The sequence below is a fragment of the Odocoileus virginianus genome, chromosome 5 (assembly GCF_023699985.2).
Source record: "Odocoileus virginianus isolate 20LAN1187 ecotype Illinois chromosome 5, Ovbor_1.2, whole genome shotgun sequence".
Lineage (NCBI taxonomy): Eukaryota > Metazoa > Chordata > Mammalia > Artiodactyla > Cervidae > Odocoileus > Odocoileus virginianus.
The window spans coordinates 14,121,377-14,148,919 of NC_069678.1; the positions used below are offsets into that span (position 1 = coordinate 14,121,377).

At 42.1% G+C, this 27,543-nt stretch overlaps 1 protein-coding gene across 1 annotated transcript in view; it reads left to right on the forward strand.

Moving 5' to 3' along the window:
• Positions 1 to 11,800: 11,800 nt before the first annotated feature.
• The window catches only part of LOC110145393 (uncharacterized), a 30,987-nt gene continuing 15,244 nt past the window's right edge, over positions 11,801 to 27,543 (forward strand). Inside the window, exons 1-4 of the mRNA XM_070467128.1 lie at positions 11,801 to 11,918; positions 12,954 to 13,146; positions 25,926 to 25,982; positions 27,177 to 27,250. Of these exons, the coding sequence (XP_070323229.1) occupies positions 11,801 to 11,918; positions 12,954 to 13,146; positions 25,926 to 25,982; positions 27,177 to 27,250 (442 nt within the window). The remainder of the gene's footprint in view (positions 11,919 to 12,953; positions 13,147 to 25,925; positions 25,983 to 27,176; positions 27,251 to 27,543) is intronic.

Here is a 27,543-nt window from a genome sequence, read left to right on the forward strand (position 1 = left end):
CAGATGAGGGCCAGGGGTCTTCCTGAGGCTGCGGTTCATTCAGGGGGAAATACCCAGCTCTGGAAAGACTATTTTGATCCTTGGAAGTGGATCTGTTTTGAAGAATTGAGCAAAGACCCCAAGTCAACAGTGACAACAACTGGCTTTCCCAATTACATTTCTTCATCACTGTCATCCTCACTTTATTACCACTAGGAGCAGTTTTTGCTTTGCTTTATTTGTTTCTTTTTTTTTTTTTTTCCTGTAGAATGTGGGTCATCTCATTCCTGCCTCTCAGGTCAGTTTGGAGACAGCCTGAGATGAAGGATGCACAGCACTTTGGGACTTGTAGGGCACCTCCTAACTTGTTCTTTCCTCCACACTCACAGCTGGGCTCCTGCCTTCCCTGCTGTGTGGCCCTGAACCTCTGATCTCTCATGAGTCCAAGCAGGATATTAACAGGACAGAGCTCGTCAAGCTACAGAAGTGATCAAATAAAGTAATGCATTGCTCAGTGCCTAACATAAATATTCATCAAACAGTACCTATTTGAAAATAATCTAACATTTATTGGTTTAATTTTCAATAAAACAGTGACACAAAGAGAACAATTTGTGTTATATTCTCTGTGGAAGACAGTCCTGAAGACAAAGCTCATATAATATATCTATGTTGTTAAAAATCCAAACAAATGTTTAAAGAGAAAGTCAATACCCTTTCCACCTTTGTTTCCCACTGCCACTCTCTTCAAGGGTAACCTCTCTTGTTTTCTTACAATTAATAGTAATAGTAGCTACTGTATGTTATTAAATCTACATCTGTTGGATGTTTAAAAACATGAATATTTTTATACTAGTAAGTATAAAATTGATTCAAAGATGTATCCCAATTTCAGAAATGTTAAATGTGAAAACTGTACGTAGGGAATTCTTGACACATAAGACACCATCACTCCTCTCCCCTGAACTCCGCACAGCAGCAGACTTGACCTCCTTCCCAGTCTTCTCTCTGGGTCTTACTTCAAGCTCTTTCATCTCCCTGGAGTGGTCTTTCCCCACTCCTAAGTCAGCCTATTGAAATACTGGCCCTGGCTTGAGTTCTAACTCAAGGCCTCACTTGTCTCTGAGGTTTTCAAGACTGTTCCTTTGACCACTCTGTGCTCCCATGGTTAATGATGTTGACTCCCCTCAAGAGTACCTTGTCCCCCACAGATATAAAGAACAGACTTTTGGACTCTGGCAGAAGATGAGGGTGGGATGATTGGAGAGAATAGCGTTGAAACATGTATATTACCATACGTGAAATAGATCACTAGTCCAAGTTTGATTCATGAAACAGGGCACTCAAAGATGGTGCGCTGGGACAACCCAGAGGGGTGGGATGGGGAAGGAGGTGAGGGGGGCTTGGGGATGGGGGACACACATATACCCATGACTGATTCATGTCAATGTATGGAAAAAACCACCACGATATTGTAAAGTAAATAGCCTCCAATTAAAATAAATAAAATTTTTAAAAGAAAAAAGGTAATTCATTGATAATCTTGCTGTGTCAATTACATGTTAAAATACTATTTTATATATACGTGATTATATAAAATATAATATTAAAATAAAAAAAATAAAAAGAATGCCTTGTCCCAATATTCCTTCTGCTGGAAGATTACAGCCTGAGGGCAGTACTTGTATTTCCATCGCCTGCTACCCCCATGAGGGCTTAGTCCAAGTCCAGTAAGTAGTTTTTTTTTTCCCCCCATTTTAATGCCACCATATTTATTTACATGTTGAAAGGAAATGCAACTGAGGAAGGGATATCTGAGAGTTAGGAATGCAGACAAGGATATGGTCTAACAAACTGATGGGCTCACATTATTCCCAACAATTTCACAGGTTGAGTCTTGGATGATGCAGTTACACATTGTTTTAATTTAATGAAATTATTTTAAAAGGAAAGGAGAAAAGATTTGATAGACTTATCATTGTCCGTAATTTGATGGAGTAATCATTGAACACAACTAATAGGATATAAGCGGAACATTTGGTTCACATTTAATTAAGGGTGTAAGGGTGTGTGTGTGTGTCTGTGTGTCTGTGTGTGTGTGTGCATGCACACATGCATAAAAGCAAGTACTTAAATAATTTAAGTGCATTTTACATAGTTTGTTATCCATGAGCCTCCTGCACCCTACAACTGAAAGAGGGCATTGAAGAAACCTGGGAAGAGTTATGTCTTAGGACTCACAATTAACATATTAGGATTTAGAACATTAACTGGGTTGGAAAGCCTTTCTCAAAGTTTTGGCATAAATATTCTCCCTTATTCTTTGGACACTGAGGACATATCATGCAGTTAACAGTTTATTTGTACATTAAGTTACAATTACTCTTAAACTTTAATTTTGAACTCTTAAATGCATCAACTGGTCTATGCAAAAATCACTTTTTAGTGATTTGCCTTTCATCATTTGAGTTGCATAATACATCTAAATGAAGACCTCTCTCCTATGTCTCACAACCCCTTCCTGCATAATTATTTTTGGCAACACTGAACACATCCACCACAGAAAGAACAGCACACTGCAGCCAGCATCTGCCCCTGGGTAAGTCAAAATTCTGACTGCTGATGACCACGTTCAAACTCATCAGGTACAAAGGCAGGAAATGAATGCACGTAAGTTGCAAACTACTGTACCTTGTTTGCACAGCTCCTTTGTTCTGGAGAAACCTCAATTATTTGTCTCAGATTTTAAGAAAAGGTTGCTTAATGCTACAAGAGAGGAGAAAGGAGCACAGAGTTAAGGGTAAACTTTTCTTTTATCTTTATTGAAGTGTAATTGAATTATAATATTAGTTTTGGATGTACAACACAGTGAGTTGATATATTTATAGATTATACTCCAATGCTATTATAAATACTGACCATATTTACTGTGATATGCATCCTATTCTTGCAAATTATTAAATAATATGCCTAATAGTTTGTGCCTTTAATCTCCTTCCCCACCGTGTCCTTCCCCTTCCCCTGTTCTCTCTCATAACCACTAGTCTGTTCTCTACATCTGTGAGTCTGCTTCTGTTTTGTTAAATTTGTTCATTTGTCTTTTTAAAGGGTGAATAGATGATCTTTCAGATAGTTACACTCTTCCAGATGCTTCAATTTCCTTAACAATACAATCCTTGTATGTTCATAGGCTCTGCTGGCAGGAAGACTGAGTGAAATGGCCAAAACCCTAGAGTTAATATTCTTTTGGCCAGAATAATTGAATTATTATTTTCCTAGCTATCAATTGAAGCAAACAGAGCTGTCTGTCAGGTAAAGCAAATGCATACACCTAAATGACAGAAAGTACAGTTGCCCTGATAGAATTTGAATTTGAATTATGCTACTAACTAGTATTAGTATAACTAGCTGTAAAATGTGACTTGAACTTGTATAAAATGGAGGTTTTGGAGTCATTTCTTAATTAGCATTTATTGTCTAAACTAATTACTCATATTTCTTCTTTACTAGCTATTAAACTTTGTATTACTAGGATATTCTTCACAAACCGGATGAATGTTGGTGTTGCAGAACAGCAAACAATGATGTTTCCCGCTCGATACAGTATTACAGAGTGACACGTCTGTTTCAGAATTGAATATTCTTAACATTTGGTCCCAAACAGATTAAGACAAAGATTAAACTCTATTAAAGGCTATTAGAATATGAAATGTGTATTTCATATGGACAGAGGTTTTAAACATAGTACAGGAGGCAGTGACCAAAACCATTCCAAAGAAAAAGAAATACAAGAAGGCAAAGTAGTCATCTGAGGAGGCTTTCCAAATAGCTGAGGGAAGAAGAGACGTGAAAGACAAGGGAATAAAGGAAAGTATATCCGACTTAATGCAGAGATCCAGAGAATAGCAAGGAGCGATAAGAAGGCCTTTTTTTTTTTTTTTCCATTTACTTTTATTAGTTGGCGGCTAATTACTTTACAATATTGTAGTGGTTTTTGCCATACATTGACATGAATCAGCCATGGATTTACATGTATTCCCACCTCCCTCTCCACCCGATCCCTCTGGGTCCTCCCAGTGCACCAGCCCCGAGCACTTTTTAAATGCACAGTGCAAGGAAAGAGAGGAAAACAATGGAGTGGGAAAGACTAGTGATATCTTCAAGAAAATAGGGATTTATCAAGGGAGCATTGCTTGCAAGGATGGGCATGATTAAGGACTGAAATCCTGCTTGGAGAATCCATGCAGGAATACTGGAGTGGGTTTCTATGCTCTCCTCCAGGGGCTTTTTCTGACTCAGGGATCGAATCTGCTTCTCCTGTGGCTCCTGCATTACAGGCAGATTCTTTACCGCTGAGCCACCAATGAAGCCCTATATGCAGAGTGCATCATGCAAAATGTTTGGCTGAATGAATCACAAGCTGGAATCAAAATTGCCAAAAGAAATGTCAATAGAGTATCTAACAGAAGCAGAAGATATTAAGAAGAGGTGGCAAGAGTACACAGAAGAACTGTACAAAAATTGTCTCAATGACTTAAGTGGGCCTTAGGAAGAATTGCTATGAACAAAATTAGTAAGTATGATGGAATTTCAGCTGAGCTATTTAAAATCCTAAAAGATGATACTGTTAAATTACTGCATTCAATATGTCAGCAAATTTAGAAAACTCAGCAGTCCCCACAGGACTGTAAAAGTTGTTTTTGTTTCAATCCCAAAGAAAGACAATACCAAAAATTGTTCAAACTACTGTACTATTGCTCTCATTTTGAAAGTCAATTCCTAGGCAGGTTGATAAGAAGTCTAGGGGTCCCCATGGAGAGAGGGGTTTGGAATTCTCAAGGAGGAAGAAAGGACAAACTTTTTTTCCCCTCTACATTCCTTAGGATTATATAACAATAATGTATCTTGCTTGAAGACAGTCTCTGGAAAAACCTTCTGGCTTATTCTGTTATCTCAAAATGTAAATCATGGGAGTAGGTCTGGTGAGGTCTTTACAACCCCTAGACATTCTTTTGATTCACTGAAATAACTAATTTGAGAGTATATAATTCCAGTGCTAAGGCTAGCAAGGGGGTACTCTTTCTACCCCCTTCTGATGTCTATGTCAGAAGCTTTCTCTATCTCCTTTATACTTTAATAAAACTTTATTACACAAAAGCCCTGAGCGATCAAGCCTCGTCTCTGGCCCCAGATTGAATTCTCCTCCGGAGGCCAAGAACCCCGGCGTCTTTGCATGATTCAGCAACAACCTTTCAATTTCACATGCTAGCAAAGGTATGCTCAAAATCCTTCAAGCTAGCCTTCAGCAGTACATGCACTGAAAACTTCCAGATAGACAAGCTGGGTTTTGAAGAGGCAGAGGAAATAGAGATCAAATTGCCAACCTCCGTTGGATCACAGAGAAAACAAGGGAATCCCAGAAAAACAACTATTTCTGCTTCATTCACAACACTAAATCCTATGACTGTGTGGATCTCAACAAACTCTTAAAGAGATGGAAATATCAGACTACCTTGCCAGTTTCCTGAGAAACCTATATGCAGGTCAAGAAGCAACAGTTAGAATTGCAGATGGAGCAACTGACTGATTCAAAATTGGGAAAGGAGTGCAAGGCTGTACATTGTCACTTGACATATTTAACTTATCTGTAGAGTGCATACATGCTGTCACTTCAGTCATGTTTGACTCTTTTCAACCCTATGGTCTGTAGCCCACGAGGCTCCTCTGTCCATGGGATTCTCCAGGCAGGAGAATCCACTGGGGTGGGTTTCCATGCCCTTCTCCAGGGGATCTTCCTAACCCAGGGATAGAAGCTGCATTTCCTGTGGCTCCTGCACTACAGGCAGATTCTTTACTGCTGAGTCACCAACGAAGCCCTCTATGCAGAGTACATCATGCAAAATATTTGGCCGAATGAATCACAAGCTGGCATCAAAGTTTCCATAAAATATCAACAACCTCAGATATACAGACGATTCCACTCCAATGACAGAAGTGAAGAGAAACTAAAGAGCCTCTTAATGAAGATGAAAGAGGAGAGTGAAAAAGCTGGCTTGTAACTCAACATTCAAAAAACAAAGATCATGCAACCCAGTCCCATCATTTCCTGGCAAATACAAGGGGGAAAACTGAAATCAGTGGCAGATTTTATTTTCATGGGCTCCAAAATCACTGAGGATAGTGACTGTAGCCATGAAATTAAATGACTATTGCTCCTTGGAAGGAAGGCTGTGACAAAGCTAGATAGCATATTAAAAAACAAATACCCACGTGTTGGTATGAATGCAAACTAGTACAGCCACTATGGAGAAGAGTGTGGAGATTCCTTAAAAAACTGGAAATAGAACTGCCATATGACCCAGCAATCCCACTGCTGGGCAACACACCAAGGAAAACAATGTTCATTGCAGCAGCCTAGGTGTCCATCAGCAGACAAATGGATAAGAAAGTTGTGGTACATATACGGAATGGAATATTACTCAGCTATTTAAAAGAACACATTTGAGTCAATTCTAATGAGGTGGATGAAACTGGAGCCTATTATACAGAGTGAAGTAAGTCAGAAAGAAAAACACGAATACAGTATATTAACACATATATATGGAATTTACAAAGCTGGTAATGACAACCCTACATATGAGGCAGTAAAAGAGACACAGATATAAAGAATAGACTTTTGGACTCTGTGGGAGGAGGTGAGGGTGTGATGATTTGAGAGAATAGCATTGAAACATGTATATTACCATGTGTGAAATAGATCACCAGTCCAAGTTTGATGCAGGAAACAGGGCATTCAAAGCCAGTGCACTGGAACACCTCAGAGGAATGGGATGGGGAAGGGGGTGGGAGGGGGTATTGGGACCATGGGACACAAATACACCCATGGCTGGCTGATTCATGTCAATGTATGGGAAAAACCACCTCAGAATTGTAAATAATTAGCCTCCAATTAAAATAAATTAACTAATTAAACAAATAAACAAAGCAGAGATATCACTTTGTTGAGAAAGGTCCATATAGTTAAAGCTGTGGTTTTTCAAGTAGTTATGTATGGATGTGAGAGTTGGATCATAGAGAAGGTTGAGTGCTGAAGAACTGATGCTTTCAAATTGTGGAGCTGGGGAAGACTCTTGAGAGTGCCTTGAAATGCGAGGAGATCAAACCAGTCAATCCTAAAGGAAATCAGCCCTGACTATTCATTTGAAGGACTGATGCTGAAACTGAAGTGCTAACACTTTGGCTATCTGATGCAAAGAGCTGACTCATTGGAAAAGACCTTGATGCTGGGAAAGATTAAAGGCAAAATGAAAAGGTGGTGGTAGAGGATGATAGTTTGATAGCATTACCGACTCAATTCAGTTCAGTTTAGTCGCTCAGTCAGGCCTGACTCTTTGCGACCCCATGAACCGAAGCAAGCCAGGCCTCCCTGTCCATCACCAATTCCCAGAGTCCACCCAAATCCATGTCCATTGAGTCGGTGATGCCATCCAGCCATCTCATCTTCTGTCGTCTCCTTGTCCTCCTGCCCTCAGTCTTTCCCAGCATCAGGGTCTTTTCCAATGAGTCAGCTCTTAGCATCAGGTGGCCAAAGTATTGGAGTTACAGCTTCAACATCAGTCCTTCCAATGAACACCCAGGACTGATCTCCTTTAGGATGGACTGGTTGGATCTCCTTGCAGTCCAAGGGACTCTCAAGAGTCTTCCTCAACCAGAGTTCAAAAGCATCAATTCTTGGGCACTCAGTTTTCTTTATAGTCCAACTCTGACATCCGTGCATGACGACTGGAAAAATCATAGACTTGACTAGACGGACCTTTGTTGGCAAAGTAATGTCTCTGCTTTTCAATATGCTGTTTAGGTTGGTCATAACTTTCCTTCCAAGGAGTAAGCGTCTTTTAATTTCATGGCTGCAATAGTTATGCCTGATGTCCGAATCCCCAAGCGGGAAGAGAGAAGGCCTCCAAGACAATGCAACTCGCAAAAAGGGAAGTTTATTGCTGACTTCAGTCAGGGCTCCCACTGCATCCAACGCAGTGGTGCGGGGTCAGAGAGCCCCGCGCCCAAGCTGTTACACAAATTTATAGGGTGAGCACACGCCGTTGGTAGTTGGTTTAAGTGGATTGGTTACAAGTTTGCAAAGCAATTTCATTGGTCAAACACACTCAAAACTTTCACGCGCGTGGGACTTTCCCAGGGGTTTCCGCCCCGTTCCTAATTGGCAAACAGTGGTCAGTGTTAAGCTGATTGGTTGTACCTAGATGGCCTGATAATCTTACCACCCAGAAGTAGGAAGGCCTACTCCTAATCTAAGCTGCCTGCCATGGCGTTAATTCTACTCTCTTCACATTCCCCCCTGTCTGTTTTTCAAGTAGAGGAATCTTCCTCTTTTCCATCTTGGGCCACTGGCTGATATTGTCGTCTCAACACCATAATGTGAATAGTGTTGAGGCATTTTTTAATAAATGATATCAATTATAGCACTATAAGTGGACCCAGGAGGGTGGAAATTAAGGCAGTCAGCCAGGGGGAGCGTTGAAACCAAGACTCAAACCATCTCTGCTGGGAGGACTCGCCTTCCATTCTGCTCGTGCTTTTTCTTGTTCTTCTGGTGTGGCTTGCCGCACGTGATTGCAGTGAACCCAGGGTCCAATCCCGTTGACCTTGACAGCGGTAGGAGTGGTAAGGAGAACAACATAAGGGCCTTTCCATCTCGGTTCTAATACTTCAGATTGGTGCCGTTTTACCCAAACCCAATCACCTGGGCCAATATTATCTGAGGGGATGGCCCCCTTATTTTGACCCTCATGTATCTCTCGAATCAATTTCCAAACATGGTTATGCACCTTACTTAATGCCATCAGAGTTTGCTGAAATTGTCCCAAAATCCTGCTCCTGCCAGCCCAAGACTGAACAAGGTTGCTATGGTGATCGCACTGATTGGCTCTCTCTTTTGTCTTAGCATTTCTCAGTCCCAACCTCTTCAGGGTGGTATAAGATTTTTGGCATTACAGCAACCAAGACACAGAGGGGGTGGCAGGCATTTTCCTTTGAAAATAGGACACACAGGAGGGGGTCTTCCATACAGAATCTCAAAAGGGGTAAGATTCAGCTTATAAGGGGTGTTGCGTGCCCGAAAGAGTACGAAGGGAAGGAGGGTCACCCAGTCCCCACCAGTCTCTATTGCCAACTTTGTCAAAGTTTCTTTTAGGGTCCAATTCATTCTCTCAACCTGTCCTGAACTCTGGGGATTATATTCACAATGTAACTTCCATTTTTGTCCCCAAAACTTGGGCCAGCCCTTGTACAATCTGGCTCACAAAGGCAGGTCTATTATCAGAGCCCATAGTCACTGGCAGCCCATACCTAGGCACTATCTCCTGTAAGATCTTTTTAGCAACCGCTATTGCTGTCTCTCCCTTAGTGGGGAAGGCCTCCACCCACCCCGAGAAGGTATCTACCAGAACCAACAGATAGTGATACCCGTACTTACCTGGCCTTACCTCAGTGAAATCTATCTCCCAGTGTTGCCCTGGCTTTTCCCCTTGGTACCTCATTCCCGTGTGCTGCTTCTTCTCTGCCTTCATTAGCTGGCATGCTTTGCAAGCCTGAATTATCTCTCGTACAGTTGCATTTTGTCGAGGGAACCTCAGGCAGGCCATCTGGAGAAGTGTTAGGGTCTTTCTTTCTTCCAAGTGTGTAGTTGTGTGCAGGTGTTTACACAGGTGATGATCCAGGGTGGCAGGCAATATCAGGTTGTTGTTTTGATCTCAGTACCATCCATCTTTGTCATCCTTCTGGAGGGTGGTATCCTCGTTGATAATGTGGGGAGTGATCCCCTGCTGAGCTTCCTGGCTCATGGGGTACGGTCTCACCTTCACAGGAGTTGCCCCAGCCTTTAGCTCAATGACGACTGGATGTCTGTTTGGCCAGTCCCACCCCTGCCGTTTCAGCACAGGCCAATGGGTATTTATGGACCCACGGTTGTACATCTGGTGCTATGGTCTCTGAGGGCTTAGGCGCAAAAAGTCTGTATTCATCTCTTCGGCTGTCCAAGTCCATCTGTGACTGTCATTCTCCCAGGGTCAAAATGAATCTGAGCATTAACTTTAGTCAACAAGTCTTCCAAGTAGAGGGGTTTGGCATTCTGGTATCATCAAAAACGAATGGGACACCTGGTGGGTCCTCAGATCTACTTTTTGTTCTGTGGTCCAACAATATGTTTTTGTCCCCATGGCTCCTTGCACCAAGCTGGTTTTCTTAGACATTGGTCCCAGTTTTTGATTTAAAACAGAGCATTGGGCACCAGTATCTACCATGAAGCCAACGGGTTTCCCCTCCACATGTATGGTTACCCAGGATTCGGGGATGGGTGCTGAGTCTTGACTCCCCTAGTCACTGTCTTCCCATGCATATAGAACTCGAGTTCCAGGGCAGATTCTCTCTCTCTGGGTCGTACCTCTCCTCAGGTCCCTCTTAGGGCACTCGTTTTTCCAGTGCCCCTGTTCTCTGCAGTAGGCGCACTGATCTTTCTTTAGGGCCTGCCTCTTTGGTTTCTCTTTTTCTCTCGTCCAGGGGTCTCGAGGTTCCCTCAATTCTGTTCCGGCTTTTATCCCCGCAAAAAGAATCTGGGCTAGCTCCCTCTGGTTCTTCCGGTTTTCCCTCACTCTATGTTCTCTATCTTCCTTCCTGATCCTCTTAGCTAATTCCCTTTCCTCCCATCGAATTCGTTCTTCCCTTTCTTCTGGGTTTCCCTATTATTAAATACCTTTTCAGCTGCTTTCAGTAAATCCTGTATCATCTGTTCTCCCAATCCCTCTATATTTTGTAATTTCCTCCTAATATCTGGGGCTGCCTGATTTACAAACACTAACAGAACTGAAGCACGTGACTCCTCAGCTTGGGGGCCCATAGGTGTATATTGCCTGAAAGCTTCCATCAGCATCTCTAGGAAAGCTGCTGGGCTCTCAGTGGGCTCTTGCCTTGCTAAATTTACCTTTGCCAAATTTGTCGGCTTTCTTGCTGCGGCCCGCAGGCCTGCCATCAGAGTCTGGCGGTACACTCAAAGACGCTCCCTACCTTTTGCTCGCTCAAAATCCCAGTTAGGCCGCAACAGAGGAAACCCCTCGTCCACGAGATGAGGCTGGGCGATTGACCTCCCATCGGCCCCCGGGACCCGTTTCCGCGCCTCTGCCAGAATTCGCTCCCGTTCTTCTGTGGTGAAGAGCACCTGCAACAGCTGCTGACAATTGTCCCAGGTGGGGTTGTGAGTGAACAAAATGGAATCTAAGAGGTCAATGAGGCCTTGGGGTTTCTCTGAGAAAGGAGGGTTCTGGGTTTTATAATTGTACAGGTCACTCGTGGAAAAGGGCCAGGACTGATAGGTTCGCTCCCCGTCCCACTCGGACGGGGAGCGCCTGAACAGTGGATGAAGGTAACTCTGGGTCCCCAGGGTCTTGCCCACCCCTATCTCCCCTAGTTCTCCCCTGGGTCCCCAATGCCGGTCCCCCCTCATGGTCAGTTCCCGTTGGCCCTCTTAATCCTCTCAGTTCACCCATGGGAGCTTCTCTCCTTGGAGAGAATTGCAAGGAGGGCACATATGGTGGAGGCCTCATCTCCATTTCTAGGTCTATCAGGTTTGGATAAGATGACTCCTGAAAGACTAGTTTTGGGTCCTCTTTATTTTTGGTTTCCTCTGAGGGGTCTCCATCTCTAGGACCTGTGAATTAGAAGAACTAGGAGGTTTGTGAACGAAAGGCTTTAACCACTTAGGCGGATCTTCCACTAGATCCTGCCAAACCATGACATAGGGGACCTGAACCGGATGGCCCCAGGGATCCGGAGCCATAATCTTCTCCTTCACAGCCTGTATGATAGACAGTTGAAAGGTGCCTTCCAGAGGCCATCCAACCTGGAAGGCGGGCCAGTCTGCAGAGCAAAAGGTTATTAATTTACTTCTTTTGACTAGCAAAGACAAGTTATGGGCCCTGGCCCTGACATCCAAAAAATGGTCAGTTATGAGGGAAAGTGGGGTAGATTCCCCCTGACCCATGGTCAAAGAATAAATGGTAAGAAGAGGGAGAAAGGAAATCACTGAGAACAACCACCAAAAATCCTACCGGGAGTGGTGGCGGCCAAGAGGTTGGGCTTATGGTATGCTTTTGGAACTGTTTATATGCCTGCGTTGTTGCACGGAAGTTTTCTTGCTGAGGGTGGGCACCCTAGGGGTTTCTAGCCCGTTCCGTGACCCCCTTATCCTCTCACAGGAGTCTTCAAGTGGCAGGCGCCCTAATGGCCTTTAAGTGCCTGACCCATGCCCACACAAAGAATTTTAGGCCACGTCCTCAGTTAAGGATGTTAAAGAAGAGTTTCACCCGGTTGGGCTCTAGTTACTGAGGCTCACTTATTGTAAGGCCTTCAGAGTCCGCCAGAGTGTAGCCCTGGCCGGGACTCATCAATTGCCCCCACAACCGTTCGTCTGTTCACTGAAACTCCTGAAAAGAGCAGGAGTTGAGGGCAGATCACAGAAGAAGGGGAGAAGGAGAATAAGTCAGAAAGGAGAGAAGAGAACAATGCACCAGAAGAGAACGAGACCAGAGACAATGCAGCACACACAAACACGGAGAGCCGAAGACAAACACATGGACAGACAAACGTTGGCCAACACAGCAGTGGGTTTTCTTGCCTCCTGGTACTAGGTTCACCTTACCGAATGGCGTCCACTGCTCACCAGACTCAGGATCAGGAGAGAAACTCTCCTTCCCACAGAGCTGGCTGCCTTCCAGCACGCTCACTGGCCTCAGTCTTGCACCAGCTGGAACCCCCACCCGTTCCCAACCCTCTATAGAAAGCTTTCTCCTGTGACAGATACCTTCTGGGCCTCGGATTTACACTGGACTTTCCTGTCCTGCCTGAGCACTGGTGCTATTATCTATCCTTCCCCTCTGTCCTGGAAGTGTTCTCTTTCCCCGGTCAAGGGATCCTGGATGAGCCCCCAAATGTTATGCGCGATGTCCGAATCCCCGAGCGGGAAGAGAGAAGGCCTCCAAGACAATGCAACTCGCAAAAAGGGAAGTTTATTGCTGACTTCAGTCAGGGCTCCTGCCGCATCCAACGCAGTGGTGCGAGGTCAGAGAGCCACGAGCCCAAGCTGTTACACAAATTTATAAGGTGAGCACACGCCGTTGGTAGTTGGTTTAAGTGGATTGGTTACAAGTTTGCAAAGCAATTTCATTGGTCAAACACACTCAAAACTTTCACGCGCGCGGGACTTTCCCAGGGGTTTCCGCCCCATTCCTAATTGGCAAACAGTGGTCAGTGTTAAGCTGATTGGTTGTATCCAGGTGGCCTGATAATCTTACCACCCAGAAGTAGGAAGGCCTACTCCTAATCTAAGCTGCCTGCCATGGCGTTACTTCTACTCGCCTCACAGCAATCACCATCTGCAGTGATTTTGGAGACCAGAAAAATAAAGTCAGCCACTGTTTCCACTGTTTCCCCATCTATTTGTCATGAAGTGATGGGACCAGATGCCATGATCTTACTTCTCTGAATATTGAGTTCTAAGCCAAATTTTTCACTCTCCTCTTTCACTTTCTTTCTTTTTTTTTTTTTTTTGACTGGATATGATTTATTTTTTTTTCATTTATTTTTATTAATTGAAGGCTAATTACTTTACATCATTGCAGTGGTTTTTGTCATACATTGAAATGAATTAGCCATGGATTTACATATATTCCCCATCCCAGTCCCCCCCTCCCACCTCCCTCTCCACCTGATCCCTCTGGCTCTTCCCAGTGCACCAGGCCCGAGCACTTGTCTCATGCACCCAACCTGGGCTGGTGATCTGTTTCACCCTAGATAATATACATGTTTCGATGCTGTTCTCTTGAAACATCCCACCCTCGCCTTCTCCCAGAGTCCACAAGTCTGTTCTATACATCTGAGTCTCTTTTTCTGTTTTGCATATAGGGTTATCGTTACCATCTTTCTAACTTCCATATATATGTGTTAGTATACTGTAATGGTCTTTATCTTTCTGGCTTACTTCGCTCTGTATAATGGGCTCCAGTTTCATCCATCTCATTAGAACTGATTCAAATGAATTCTTTTTAATGGCTGAGTAATATTCCATGGTGTATAGGTACCACAGCTTCCTCATCCATTCGTCTGCTGATGGGCATCAAGGTTGCTTCCATGTCCTGGCTATTATAAACAGTGTTGCGATGAACATTGGGGTGTACATGTCTCTTTCAGATCTGGTTTCCTCAATGTGTATGCCCAGAAGTGGGATTGCTGGGTCATATGGCAGTTCTATTTCGAGGTTTTTAAGAAATCTCCACACTGTTTTCCATAGTGGCTGTACTAATTTGCCTTCCCACCAACAATGTAAGAAGGTTCCCTTTTCTCCACACCCTCTCCAGCATTTATTGCTTGTAGACTTTTGGATAGCAGCCATCCTGACTGGCGTGTAATGGTACCTCATTGTGGTTTTGATTTGCATTTCTCTGATAATGAGTGATGTTTAGCATCTTTTCATGTGTTTGTTAGCCATCTGTATGTCTTCTTTGGAGAAATGTCTGTTTAGTTCTTTGGCCCATTTTTTGATTGGGTCATTTATTTTTCTGGAGTTGAGCTGGAGGAGTTGCTTGTATATTTTTGAGATTAATCCTTTGTTGCTTCGTTTGCTATTATTTTCTCCCAATCTGAGGGCTGTCTTTTCACCTTGCTTATAGTTTCCTTTGTTGTGCAAAAGCTTTTAAGTTTCATTAGGTCCCATTTGTTTATTTTTGCTTGTATTTCTAAAATTCTGGGATGTGGGTCATAGAGGATCCTGCTGTGATTTATGTCAGAGAGTGTTTTGCCTATGTTCTCCTCTAGGAGTTTTATAGTTTCTGGTCTTACATTTAGATCTTTAATCCATTTTGAGTTTATTTTTGTGTATGGTATTAGAAAGTGTTCTAATTTCATGCTTTTACAAGTGGTTGACCAGTTTTCCCAGCACCATTTGTTAAAGAGGTTGTCTTTTTTCCACTGTATATCCTTGCCTCCTTTGTCGAAGATAAGGTGACCATAGGTTCGTGGATTTATCTCTGGGCTTTCTATTCTGTTCCATTGATCTATATTTCTGTCTTTGTGCCAATACCATACTGTCTTGATGACTGTGGCTTTGTAGTAGAGCCTGAAGTCAGCCAGATTGATTCCTCCAGTTCCATTCTTCTTTCTCAGGACTACTTTGGCTATTCGAGGTTTTTTGTATTTCCATACAAATTGTGAAATTATTTGTTGTAGTTCTGTGAAAAATACCGTTGGTAGTTTGATAGGGATTGCATTGAATCTATAGATTGCTTTGGGCAGTATAGCCATTTTGACAATATTGATTCTTCCAATCCATGAACACGGTATATTTCTCCATCTGTTTGTGTCCTCTTTGATTTCTTTCATCAGTGTTTTATAGTTTTCTATGTATAGGTCTTTTGTTTCTTTAGGTAGATATACTCCTAAGTATTTTATTCTTTTTGTTGCAATGGTGAATGGTATTGTTTCCTTAATTTCTCTGTTTTCTCATTGTTAGTGTATAGGAATGCAAGAGATTTCTGTGTGTTAATTTTATATCCTGCAACTTTACTGTATTCATTGATTAGCTCTAGTAATTTTCCAGTAGAGTCTTTAGGGTTTTCTATGTAGAGGATCATGTCATCTGCAAACAGCGAGACTTTCACTTCTTCTTTTCCTATGTGGATTCCTTTTACTTCTTTTTCTGCCCTGATTGCTGTGGCCAAAACTTCCAAAACTATGTTGAATAGTAGTGGTGAGAGTGGGCAGCCTTGTCTTGTTCCTGATTTCAGGGGAAATGCTTTCAATTTTTCACCATTGAGGGTGATGCTTGCTGTGGGTTTGTCATATATAGCTTTTATTATGTTGAGGTATGTTCCTTCTAGTCCTGCTTTCTTGAGAGTTTTAGTCATAAATGGATGTTGAATTTTGTCAAAGGCTTTTTCTGCATCTATTGAGATAATCATATGGTTTTTATCTTTCAATTTGTTAATGTGGTGTATTACATTGATTGATTTGCAGATATTAAAGAATCCTTGCATTCCTGGGATAAAGCCCACTTGGTCATGGTGTATGATTTTTTTAATACGTTGTTGGATTCTGTTTGCTATAATTTTGTTAAGGATTTTTGCATCTGTGTTCATCAGTGATATTGGCCTGTAGTTTTCTTTTTTTGTGGCATCTTTGTCTGGTTTTGGAATTAGGGTGATGGTGGCCTCATAGAATGAGTTTGGAAGTTTACCTTCTTCTGCAATTTTCTGGAAGAGTTTGAGTAAGATAGGTGTTAGCTCTTCCCTAAATTTTTTGTAGAATTCAGCTGTGAAGCCATCTGGCCCTGGGCTTTTGTTTGCTGGAAGATTTCTGATTATCCTCTTTCACTTTCATCAAGAGGCTCTTTAGTTCTTCTTCACTTTCTGCCGCAAGGGTGGTGTCATCTGCATATCTGAGGTTATTGATATTCCTCTCAGCAATCTTGATTCCAGCTTGTGTTTCCTCCAGCCCAGCATTTCTCATGATGTACTCTGCATACAAGTTAAATAATCAGGGTGACAGTATACAGCCTTGACGTATTCCTTTTCCTATTTGGAACCAGACTGTTGTTCCCTGTCCAGTTCTAACTGTTGCTTCCTTACCTGCATACATTTTTCTCAAGGGGCAGGTCAGGTGGTCTGGTATTCCCATCTCCTTCAGAAGTTTCCAGTTTATTGTGATTCGCGTAGTCAAAGGCTTTGGCATAGTCAATAAAGCAGAAATAAATGTTTTTCTGTAACTCTCTTGCTTTTTCAATGATCCAGCGAGATGTTGGCAATTTGATCTCTGGTTTCTATGCCTTTTCTAAAGCCAGCTTGAACATCTGGAAGTTCCTGATTCACATATTGCTGAAGCCTGGCTTGGAGAATTTTAAGCATAACTTTACTAGCATGTGAGATGAGTGCCATTGTGTGGTAGTTTGATCATTCTTTGGCATTGCCTTTCTTTGGGACTGGAATGAAAACTGACCTTTTCCAGTCCTGTGGCCACTGCTGAGTTTTCCAAATTTGCTGGCATATTGAGAGCAGCACTTTCAAAGCATCATCTTTCAGGATTTGAAATAGCTTAACTGGAATTCCATCACCTCCACTAGCTTTGTTCGTAGTGATGTTTCCAGGATGCACTTCAAGTTCCAGGATGTCTGGCTGTAGGTGAGTGATTACCGACTCAACAGACATGATTTTGAGCAAAATCTGGAAGATAGTAGAGGATAGGGAAGCCTGGTGTGCTGCAGTCCATGGGATCACATACAGTGAAATACAACTTAGTGGCTGAACAACAACAACACATCATTGCATATTGCCTATAACAGATAACTAAACTAATGTAAGATGTTAATGATAAGGGAAATGATGTGTATGGGATATGAGGATTCTATTATCTTCATAACTTTTCTGCTATATAAATGTAAAATACTTCTAGAAAATAAGTCTATTAGCAGCTGGATGGGAGGGGAGTTTGAGGGAGAATGGTTACAGATATAAGTATGACTGAGTACCCTTTCTGTTCACCGATAACTATTACAACACTGTTACCTGGCTATACTTCAATATAAAATAAAATGTTTAAAGATAAAAATTTTTAAAAAAGCTAAAGCCGTATCTTTAGAAAACAATAATCTGCTTTAGAGAGAGACCATTTCTCATTCAAAACTGTAACTCTCAAACATCCAGTACATGTCCAATAGATGTAGACTAAATTGAAAAAATTTTAATAGAAGTTTTAATTTTTAGTTTTTAAAAATCTTTATTTTGTCTTGGAGTATAGACAATTAACAATGTTTTGATAATTTCAGGTGCACAGCAAAAGGAGTCTGCCATACATCCATGTAACCATTCTCCCCAAAACTCTCGTCCCATCCCATCTGCCATGTAACTTTGAGCAGAGTTCCCTGTGCTACAACAGGTCCTTATTGGTTATCCCTTTTTAATATAGCAGTGTTTACAGGTTAGTCCCAAACTCTTTAATTATCCCTTCTTCCCTTCACCCCTGGTAACCATAAGTTCATTCTCTAAGTCTATGAATCTGTTTCTATTTTGTAAATAAATCCATTTGCATCATTTTTTAGATTCCACGTATAAGCAATATCATATATTTGTCCTTCTCTGTCTGACTTACTTCACTTAGTATGATGATAGGTCCCTCCATGTCACTGCAAATGCCATTATTTCATCCTTTATAATGACTGAGTGATACCCCAATGTTCATTGCAGCACTGTTCACAATAGCCAGGACATGGAAGCTACCTAAATGTTTATCAACAGATAAATCGATAAAAAGGATGTGGTTCATACAATGAAATATTACTCAGGCAATTTCATTACTTTGCATGTGTCTATCCAGTTTTCCCAACATCATTTATTGAAGAGACTGTTCTTTCCCCATTGACCCCTTTGTCATAAAATAGTTGACCATTTATGTGTTGGTTTATTTCTGTGCTCTTTGTTTTGTTCCATTGGTTTATGTATTTGTTTCTACTATGATAGCATACTGTTTTGACCACTATAGCTTTGCAATATTATTTGAAATCAGGGGGCATGATGGTCCCAGCTTTTTTCTTCTTTCTCAAAGTTGCTTTAGTTATTTGAGGTCTTTTGTGATTCCATACAAATTTGAGGATTGTTTATCCTGTTTCTGAAAAAAGCTATTGGAAGGTTGGTAAAGATTACATTGACTCTGTAGGTTGCTTTAAATAGTATGAATATTGTAGCAATATTAATTCTTCCAATTGATAAAAGTGGAATACTTTTAAATGTATTTGTGTCTTCAGTTTATTTCATCAATATCTTACAGCTTTCAGTGTACAGGTGCTCCCATTCCTTAGTGAAACTTATTCATAGGTATTTTATTCTTTTGATGCAATAGTAAATGGGATTTCTTTCTTAATTTCTATTTCTGATATATACAGAAACACAACAGATTTTTGTATATCAATTTACTATCTGATAACTTTAATAAATTTATTAGTCCTAACTATTTTTTTTTAGTGGAATCTTTAGGGTTTTCTATATATAACATCATGTCATCTTCAAATAATGACTGTTTTATTTCTTATTTTCTGATCTGGTTGCCTTTCTTTCTGTTCATTGCCTAATTGCAAGCCTTTGGCTTTTCATTATTGAGTGTGATGTTAGCTGTGGGCTTGCTATCCATGGCTTTTATTATTAATACCTTGAGGTACTTTTCCTCTATACCCATTCTGTTGAGATATTTTCATAAAGAAATGTTAAATTTTGCCACTTTTCTTGTATCTATTGAAATGATCATACAATTTTTATCCTGCATTTTATTCATGTGCTATATCACACTGATTGATTTGTGGATACTGAAACATTTTTCCATTCCTGGGATAAATGCCACCTGATTATGATATGTGATCTTTTGGTTGTATTGCTGAGTATAGCATGGTAGTATTTATTCTGTTGAGGAGTTTCACACCTATGTTTAACAGGGATATTGGTCTGTAATTTTTTCTTGTGTTCATAACTAGTTTTTGTATCATGGTAATGTTGGCCTCATAAAATGAGTTTTAGAAGTGTTCCCTTCTCTTTTATTTTTTGGTAATGTAAGCAAATGACGGTGTTAGTTCTTTAAATATTTGGTAGAATTTACCAGTGAAACCATCTGGTCTTGGACTTTTGTTTTTGGAAGTAGTTTGGATACTGACCCAATTTCATAACTCATTATTAGTCTATTCAGAATTTTTATTTCTTCATGATTCAATCTTGGTAGGGTATATATTTCATGGGTTAGGAGGGAAGGAGGAAGGTTTTCCAATAAAGGGAGTGTAGTGGAGCCAAGATGCAGAAGTTAGTGTGGGCATTGTGTACTTGGACGTACAACAGCCATTTGCCAGAGCCTGGAACTGGACTGGGGACTTTGTTGCTGCTGGGGATTGAGTCAGGAAGGATGATGATGGAAGCAGTTTGGACCTCAATAAAGAACTAGAGGATCTGTTCCTCTGAAAATTGATAAGAACTGAAAATAACAAGAGACTGATGGAGAAGGTGCCTGAAGCTCAGCAATGACTCCAAACAACCAACAAATGCTCTTCTGACAAGTGAAACATTTTAACTGAAGCCATGATTGTGATGTAACGCCTCACACTACATGGAAAAAGGCAGTGAGTGGTGGTGGTAGGGATCTAGGAAAGTGAGGCATGAGCCTGTTGGACTAGCTGTGTGAGGGTAGTGGTAGTGAAGTCTATCGGTAGGTTCTGAGTGACCACCAAGCTAGTGGAAATGACCCTCAATGTTAGTAGCGAGATACTAAGAGCACTGTGCTGACATTTCTCTAAAATGTGGTCAAGGCTGTGGTCAGAGACAGGTGTTGGGTAAATAAAACTATTTACAAACTCATCTCTGTAAATAAAGAGGCATCGTTAAGGGCTAAGAAGGGTCAGTAATAGAAGATTTTATAAATGTACATATAGGCTGGCAGTCTGATTTTTTTCATGAACCGTTTTTCTAGAAATCTTTTCAACTAGTATCTATTGTGCTTCCTGATATTTATACAGAAGAACAGTGTCCCACCATAGGAACATTCCATGGAACAATTAAGCTGCCCCTACTCAGAAAATGTGGAGAAGGCAGTGGCATCCCACTCCAGTACTCTTGCCTGGGAAATCCCATGGACAGAGGAGCCTGGTGGGCTGCAGTCATGGGGTCGCTAAGAGTGGGACATGACTGAGTGACTTCACTTTCATGCTTTGAAGAAGGAAATGGCAACCCACTCCAGTGTTCTTGCCTGGAGAATCCCAGGGAAGGGGGAGCCTGGTGGGCTGCCGTCTATGGGGTTGCACAGAGTCAGACATGACTGAAATGACTTAGCATCAGCAGCAGCACTGGGAAAACTTTGGACTTCCCTGGTGAAGCAGCAGTAAAGAATCCACTTACAATGCAGGAGACACGGGTTCAATCTCTGGATCAGGAAGATCACCTGCAGAATGAAATGGCAACCCACTTCAGTACTATTCTTGTCTGGGAAATCCCAGGGACAGAAGGGCCTGGAAAGCTATAGTCAGTGGGGTCTCAAAAGAGTCAGACATCACTTAGCAACTAAACAATAACAATAACAACTTAAAATCTTTAGATCAGTTTCTATCATTTGTTCTCAGAAACAATTCAGCAATCAATAATCCTGTATGATTGCCAACCATGGGACAAAGTTTTATAGATAGGAAATGCAAAGCAGAGGAAGTAGGATTTTGACTCTGTTGTTGTTTTTGCTCAGTCACTAAGTCATGTCTGACTCTATGCAACCCCGTGGACTGTAGCAGGCCAGGCTTCCCTGACCTTCATTATCTCCTGGAGTTTACTCAAATTCATGTCCATTAGTTTGGTGATGCCATCCAACTGTCTTATTCTCTGCCACCCCACTCTATTCTTGCCCTCAATCTTCCCCAGCATCAAAGTCTTTTCCAATGAGTCGATGTTTGCATCAGGTGGCCAAAGAATTGGAGTTCCAGCTTCAGCATCAGTCCTTCCAATGAATATTCAGAGTCGATTTCCTTTAATTGACTGGTTTGATCTCTTTGCTGTCCAACAGACTCTCAAGTCTTCCCTAGCACCACACTTTGAAAGCATCATTTCTTCAGAACACAACCTTTTAATGGTCCAGCACTCACATCCATACACGACTACTGGAAAAGCCATAGCTTTGACTATAAGGATGTTTGTCAGCAAAGTGATGTCTCTGCTTTTTAATACACTGCCTAGGTTTGTCGTAGCTTTTCTTCAAGGAACAAGCATCTTTTAATTACATGGCTGCAGTCACAGACTGCACTGATTTTGGAGCCCAAGGAAATAAAACTTGCCAGTTTCCATTTTTTCCCCCATCTGTATGCCATGAAGTGATGGGACTGTATGCCATGATCCTAGTTTTTTGAGTGCTGAATTTCAAGCCAGCTTCTTCACTTTCCTCCTCCACCTTCATCAAGAGGCTCTTTAGTTCCTCTTAAATTTCTGCCATTAGAGTGGTCTCATCTGCATATCTGAGTTTGTTGATATTTTTTATGGCAGTCTTGATTCCAGCTTGTGATTTATCCAGCTCAGCATTTTGCATGATGTATCCTGAAAATATGTTAAATAAGGAGGGTGATAAAATACTGCCTTAATGTACTCTTGTCCCAGTTTTGAACCAGTCAGTTGTTCCATGTCTGGTTCTAACTCTTTTTCTTAAAATGCATACAGGTTTCTCAGAAGGCAGGTAAGGTGGTCTGGTATTCCTATCTCTTTAACAATTTTCTACAGTTTGTGGTGATCCACAGAAGCAAAGGTTTTGGCATGGTCAATGAAGCAGAAGTAGATATTTTCTGGAATTCCCCTGTTTTCTCTATGATCCAATGGATGTTGAAAATTTGATCTTTTGTTCCTCTGCCTTTTCTAAATGCAACTTGTACATCTGAAAGTTCTCAGTTCATGTATTGTTGAAGTCTAGCTTGAAGGATTTTTGAACAGAACCTTGCTAGCATGTGAAATGAGAACTGTATGGTAGTTTGTCCATTCTTTGGCATTGCCCTTGTTTGGGGTTGGAAAGAAATCTGATCTTTTCTAGTCCTGTGGCCACTGCTGAGTTTTCTTTCCCTCAGTCTTCCCCAGCATCAAGGTCTTTTCCAATGAGTGGGTGTTTGCATCAGGTGGCCAAAGAATTGGAGTTTCAGCTTCAGCATCAACCCTTGCAATGAATATTCAGGGAATATTCAATACCAGATTTGCTGGTATTGAGTACAGGACTTTGACTCTTTGGGTGTTGCCAAATTTTGTCCCCATGGATTCTACCACTTTGTGTCACTCCCAGCAGAGCTCCAGAGTGACTATTTTTCTACACATTTTTTAAACTTTTGTGATTTTGAGCCAAACGGTCTGGCTCCAGAGTCCACACTTTTAATCATTAGGCTATCACAACTCCAAAGAATAATGACAAGATGCTTACTATTTTTCTCAGTGCTAGGGATATAGAAGAGAATAAGATGAATAAATTCCCAGCTCTCAAGAACTCACATCATAAGGGAATTTCCAATAATGGAAATCAACAAATGATGAAATAGATATGCAAGGTCAGGTAGTGACAAGTGTGTGAAGACAGAACAAGTAGAACTCTGTAAGGAAGACCTCTTTGGGGAAGTGGTATTTTGACAGACCTGAGTGACTGTGAGTGAGAGCCATTTTAGTAGGTGGAAGGACATTCTGGGACAAGAATGTGCATGTGCCAGTGCCTTGAGCTGGGAGCCTGTGTGAAGCACTGGAGGTACAGACATATGGCGTGTGATGCTGGAGGGAAGTGATGGCTGGAACCTGGAGAGATGAGGTGGTAAAAGTGGCCAGGGAGAAAAATGGCATTGGCCTGGAATGATAAGATCAGGGCTTGAATTTCTTTCTAAGTGAGAGGGCTAATAGCAGAGTGTTTTGAGAGGAACAAGACATGACAATAGTTTAAAGGTCCACTCTGGTTGTATGTGCAGTGCAGCAAGTGTGGGGTCTGGGCATGTGCTGCAAGGCCCCAGCAATTCTAGATAAAAGTGAAAATGGTGGATGTGGTGAGAAGGGGGTGGATCCATGAAATATTATGGAGAGGTAGCAGGATTTACTGATGGGTCAGATATGAATCTGAGCAAAAGATGAATAAGGATTTTGGCCTGAGCACCATGGAAAATGAGGCACCATGTCCTGAGACAGGGACCACCAGGGAAGAAGCAGGCTTGAGGGTCAGGCATGAAATTTGAGTTTGAGATGCAGTGGGAACTTCATGTGGGACTCTCAAGTAGACAATTTTACACGAGTCTGGAATTCAGAAAAGGGTTTGTGTAAACAAGCAAGTGGCCCAGGCAGCTAGGTCTGGGCTTCAGAAGGTCATAGTCAGGAAGAGGAGTCTGAGAAGGAGTGGCCAGTGATGCAGGGTGAAAGTCAGGAGACTCTGATGTCCAGCAATCCAGGTAAAGAAGGTTTTTTAAAAAAAGAAACTGCCAAAAGTCAGTAAAGTGAAGACAGGCATCAGCCCACTGGGATTGTCACATGGAGCTCATGGCCACCAGAATCTACAGGCCTCAGCTTAGTCATCCTTCCTCAGAGGGGCCTCGCTGCCCCTTCAGTGCCTTCCTCCCCTCCCAGCATGCTGTACTGTTTTGGGTGGAGGAACACTGAAGAAAGTGCTGTTTTCACTGTATCACATCAAGGGTACATGTTACCAACATAACGTACCGTGGAGGATGCTGATCTTCATCACCTGGCTGAAGGGAGTCTTCCCCAGGCTCATCCAATGTGAAGTTACTTCTTCCCTTTCTCCATACTTTTCATGAAAAGGTTTGGGGTCACAGAAATCTTCCCACAAAAAAGTGTTTTAATTGGGTAGGAAGTTTCAAAATGAGGGAGAAAAAGCCCCCTACCATGACCATTGTGAGGTCTGTGCCCAGCCAGACACCTTATTGTTGGAAAGAGACCCTGGTCAAAGGAAGAGGCTGTCTTGGGCCCCTTTTTTGGCATATGCCATCAGACTTATTTTAGATGAATAACTTGGCATTCCCCTTTATACCAGGAGTTAGATAGATGGGGCTGCTCTTGCAGGGTGTGGACTCTGACAGTTCTCTGGTGTGGGGTATTTAGTCTCAAGAGAAGAGACCAGAGCCTGATCCTCAGTAGGTAGCAGTGAGTCTGAAGCAGCCAAGTCTGTGCCTAGGAGGGGACTGTAGACATCTCTCCCTGCCCCTCTGTGATAGCAGGTACAGGGCTGGCAGAGTCTTAAGGGAAGTGGTGGGTAGGATGCAGACAAGAGCCCATCAGATCCTGTGGGGTCTGGCTTTGCCCTGTGTGTAGGAAGCATGCCTAACACTAGTGAAAGCCATAAGGCAGGGAAAACCATAAAGTTGCAAGCAATAGATAAATGCTGACAGTTACATTGGTGGTATGGGAAATGAACTTTGTTCTTTTGCTTATAATTTCTTACTTAGGCAAGTGACAGTTGAAGCTTATGGAAAATCAAACTCACCAAATAGTGTGAAGACATAAGAGACAATACCAAAAGCCACAGACTTGTGACCTACCCTGGCTGAAATAGCATGAGTTCTGTTCCTTGACCATAGGCTGCTTTGGATGAGCATGGCTATCTGGACTGAGCTGTTCCCACGGGTAACAGGTAAGGGGAGTCTAAGGATTGCTAGTATGGGGAGTGTGAGATTAACAGTCTGGTATGACTACAGGATGGGCATCTCCAACATAGTGAAGCAGTGCAGTATTTTACTCTGCAATTGTTTATTGACATCCTACTGTAGATGCTGGCAATAGTAATAGGATGTATAGAACAGACTTGTGGATTCTGTGGGAGAAGGCGAGGGTGGGATGTTTCAGAGAACAGCATCGAAACATGTATATATAGGGTGAAACAGATCACCAGCCCAGGTTGGATGCATGAGACAAGTGCTCAGGCCTGGTGCACTGGGAAGACCCAGAGGGATGGGGTGGAGAGGGAGGTGGGAGGGGGGACCAGGATGGGGAATACATGTAAATCCATGGCTAATTCATTTCAATGTATGACAAAAACCACTGCAATGCTGTAAAGTAATTAGCCTCCAACTAATAAAAATAAATGGAAAAGAAAAAAAAATAAATAAAAAAAATAAAAAAAATAAAAATTCATGAGCATTTTAGGATGTGAGAAAGAAAAAAAAAAAAAAGTAATAGGAAACCTCTGAGTGGCTTAGTACAGGCTGGTGGACTGCAAACCAGAACTAACATGCTAGCCCCGCCCTGGGGTGGAGGATAGCATAAATGCCCTTTGAGTGACACTCCCTCCTCTCTTTCTGCTCCTTCTAGATGCTTCCACTGCAACTGCACAGGGTGTCAGGCAGACTGAGATGGGGCCCTGCTCAGAAGACCCCCACCTCTGCTGGGCCTCCAGGTTCCTGGGATTCGTCAGCCTTCTCCTCAGTGAGTGGTCCAGGCTCCTGGGAGGGAAGGCCTTTGGGTGGAACAGGGAGGCAGGGTGCCTTTTCTGTGCCTAATGTCCTTGGTGAACAAAAAGAAATAACAGCTTTGTAATTATTTAGCAAATGCAGTGCATTTGGTTTAGAGTTCTGGGGTGACCAGGAGAGCAAAGTGACCTCCTGGTTGTGGCAAGTTTAGGACACCTGAGCTCAGGCAGCTTTCACTATTTAAGGGAAACATTTGAGGGAGGTAAGGCTGTCTCTGCGGTAGTAATGGGAAGTCTGGAGAACTCAGAGCTGCCTGCAGAGAGGGAGAGAGACTAAGAACCTGGCTCCTTGACTTGGACAGGCTGGGGAACAACCCAGAGGGAATCTGACAGTCTGTGCTGCTGTCCTGTGGAGGAGGTGGTTGACTAGAACTGTCTGAGATGGAGAAAGCAACTGTAGTCTTGATTTCTTGGGGAAGATGCAGGATGTTAAATACAATGAAATGAAATTCTGCTTTTGTAAAAGGAACAGCAGCTTCTTAAGTTTAAGGGTTTCTGTATATCCACCTGTTGTAAGAATATGGCGAAACTATGGAAGGAACAATAGACTGGTAATATGGGCTCTTGAGGTGGGTGAACTCGGGGAAAAGAGAAGAGAAAGGGATGTAGAAACTACAGGTAATTAAGTGAACAGTGAACTCAAGACTGGACAAAACCCTAATCACATACATGACTTCCTAGAAGATTATATGATTATGTATATGGAAATTAAATATAAACTAATGAGGAAATGCCCACTAAATTATGAAATCTGGAGAAAGTTGGAAAGCTTTTTTTTGTTTTAGTATCCCAGTGACTAAATGAACTTGTAGGAGTTATATGAAAATTAATGAATTAGAGACTGTTTATAAAGAAATGTCTTGAATTAAGAATGAGCTTTGCAAAACATTACCTCCTTTTTAACATGAAAACTCTATGTCAACAGTAAAATATAGACCTTCTCTACTCTTCAGTTTTTTAAAGTGGAAAACTTTTTCTGTTATTTAGGGTTTTGTCCATAGTCTTTCGGGTTGGTAGATTACATAAGAGAGAGGGAGAAATGGACACAGTTTTAAGTTGATTTGCTAATGTTAAATTTTACATTATTTAAGTAAACTTTTGCACTATCTTGTTTTTAACTACACTCTCCCTGACTTTCTTTTCTCCTTCAGGATTAGACCTTTGGTAGATCACAGCTCTTGCCCTCTTCCTTCTCTTTCAAAGTCTTGTTCCATCGTCCTCACAGGTGGGCTCACTATTCCCTTCTGAGTGGATCCTCTCTGTAGCCTGAGGGCTGAGCTTCCTCTCTCCCTGGTTCCTGTTTTTTTTTTTTTTTTCTTCCCCCAGCAAGTTGGGAGTCTGGCTGGGTGGTGGTTTAACCCTCAGCTGGCAAGAAGTTCCTGCCCTGCTAAGACCTTCAAAGTTCTTGCTTCCTTGTTTCAAGAGAGGAAACCTGGAGGATGAGCCTCCAGGAGCTGCTCAGATCCTGGTGATGAGACAGCAGTGCTGGGATGGGGGCCCCCAGGGAGGACAGGGAGA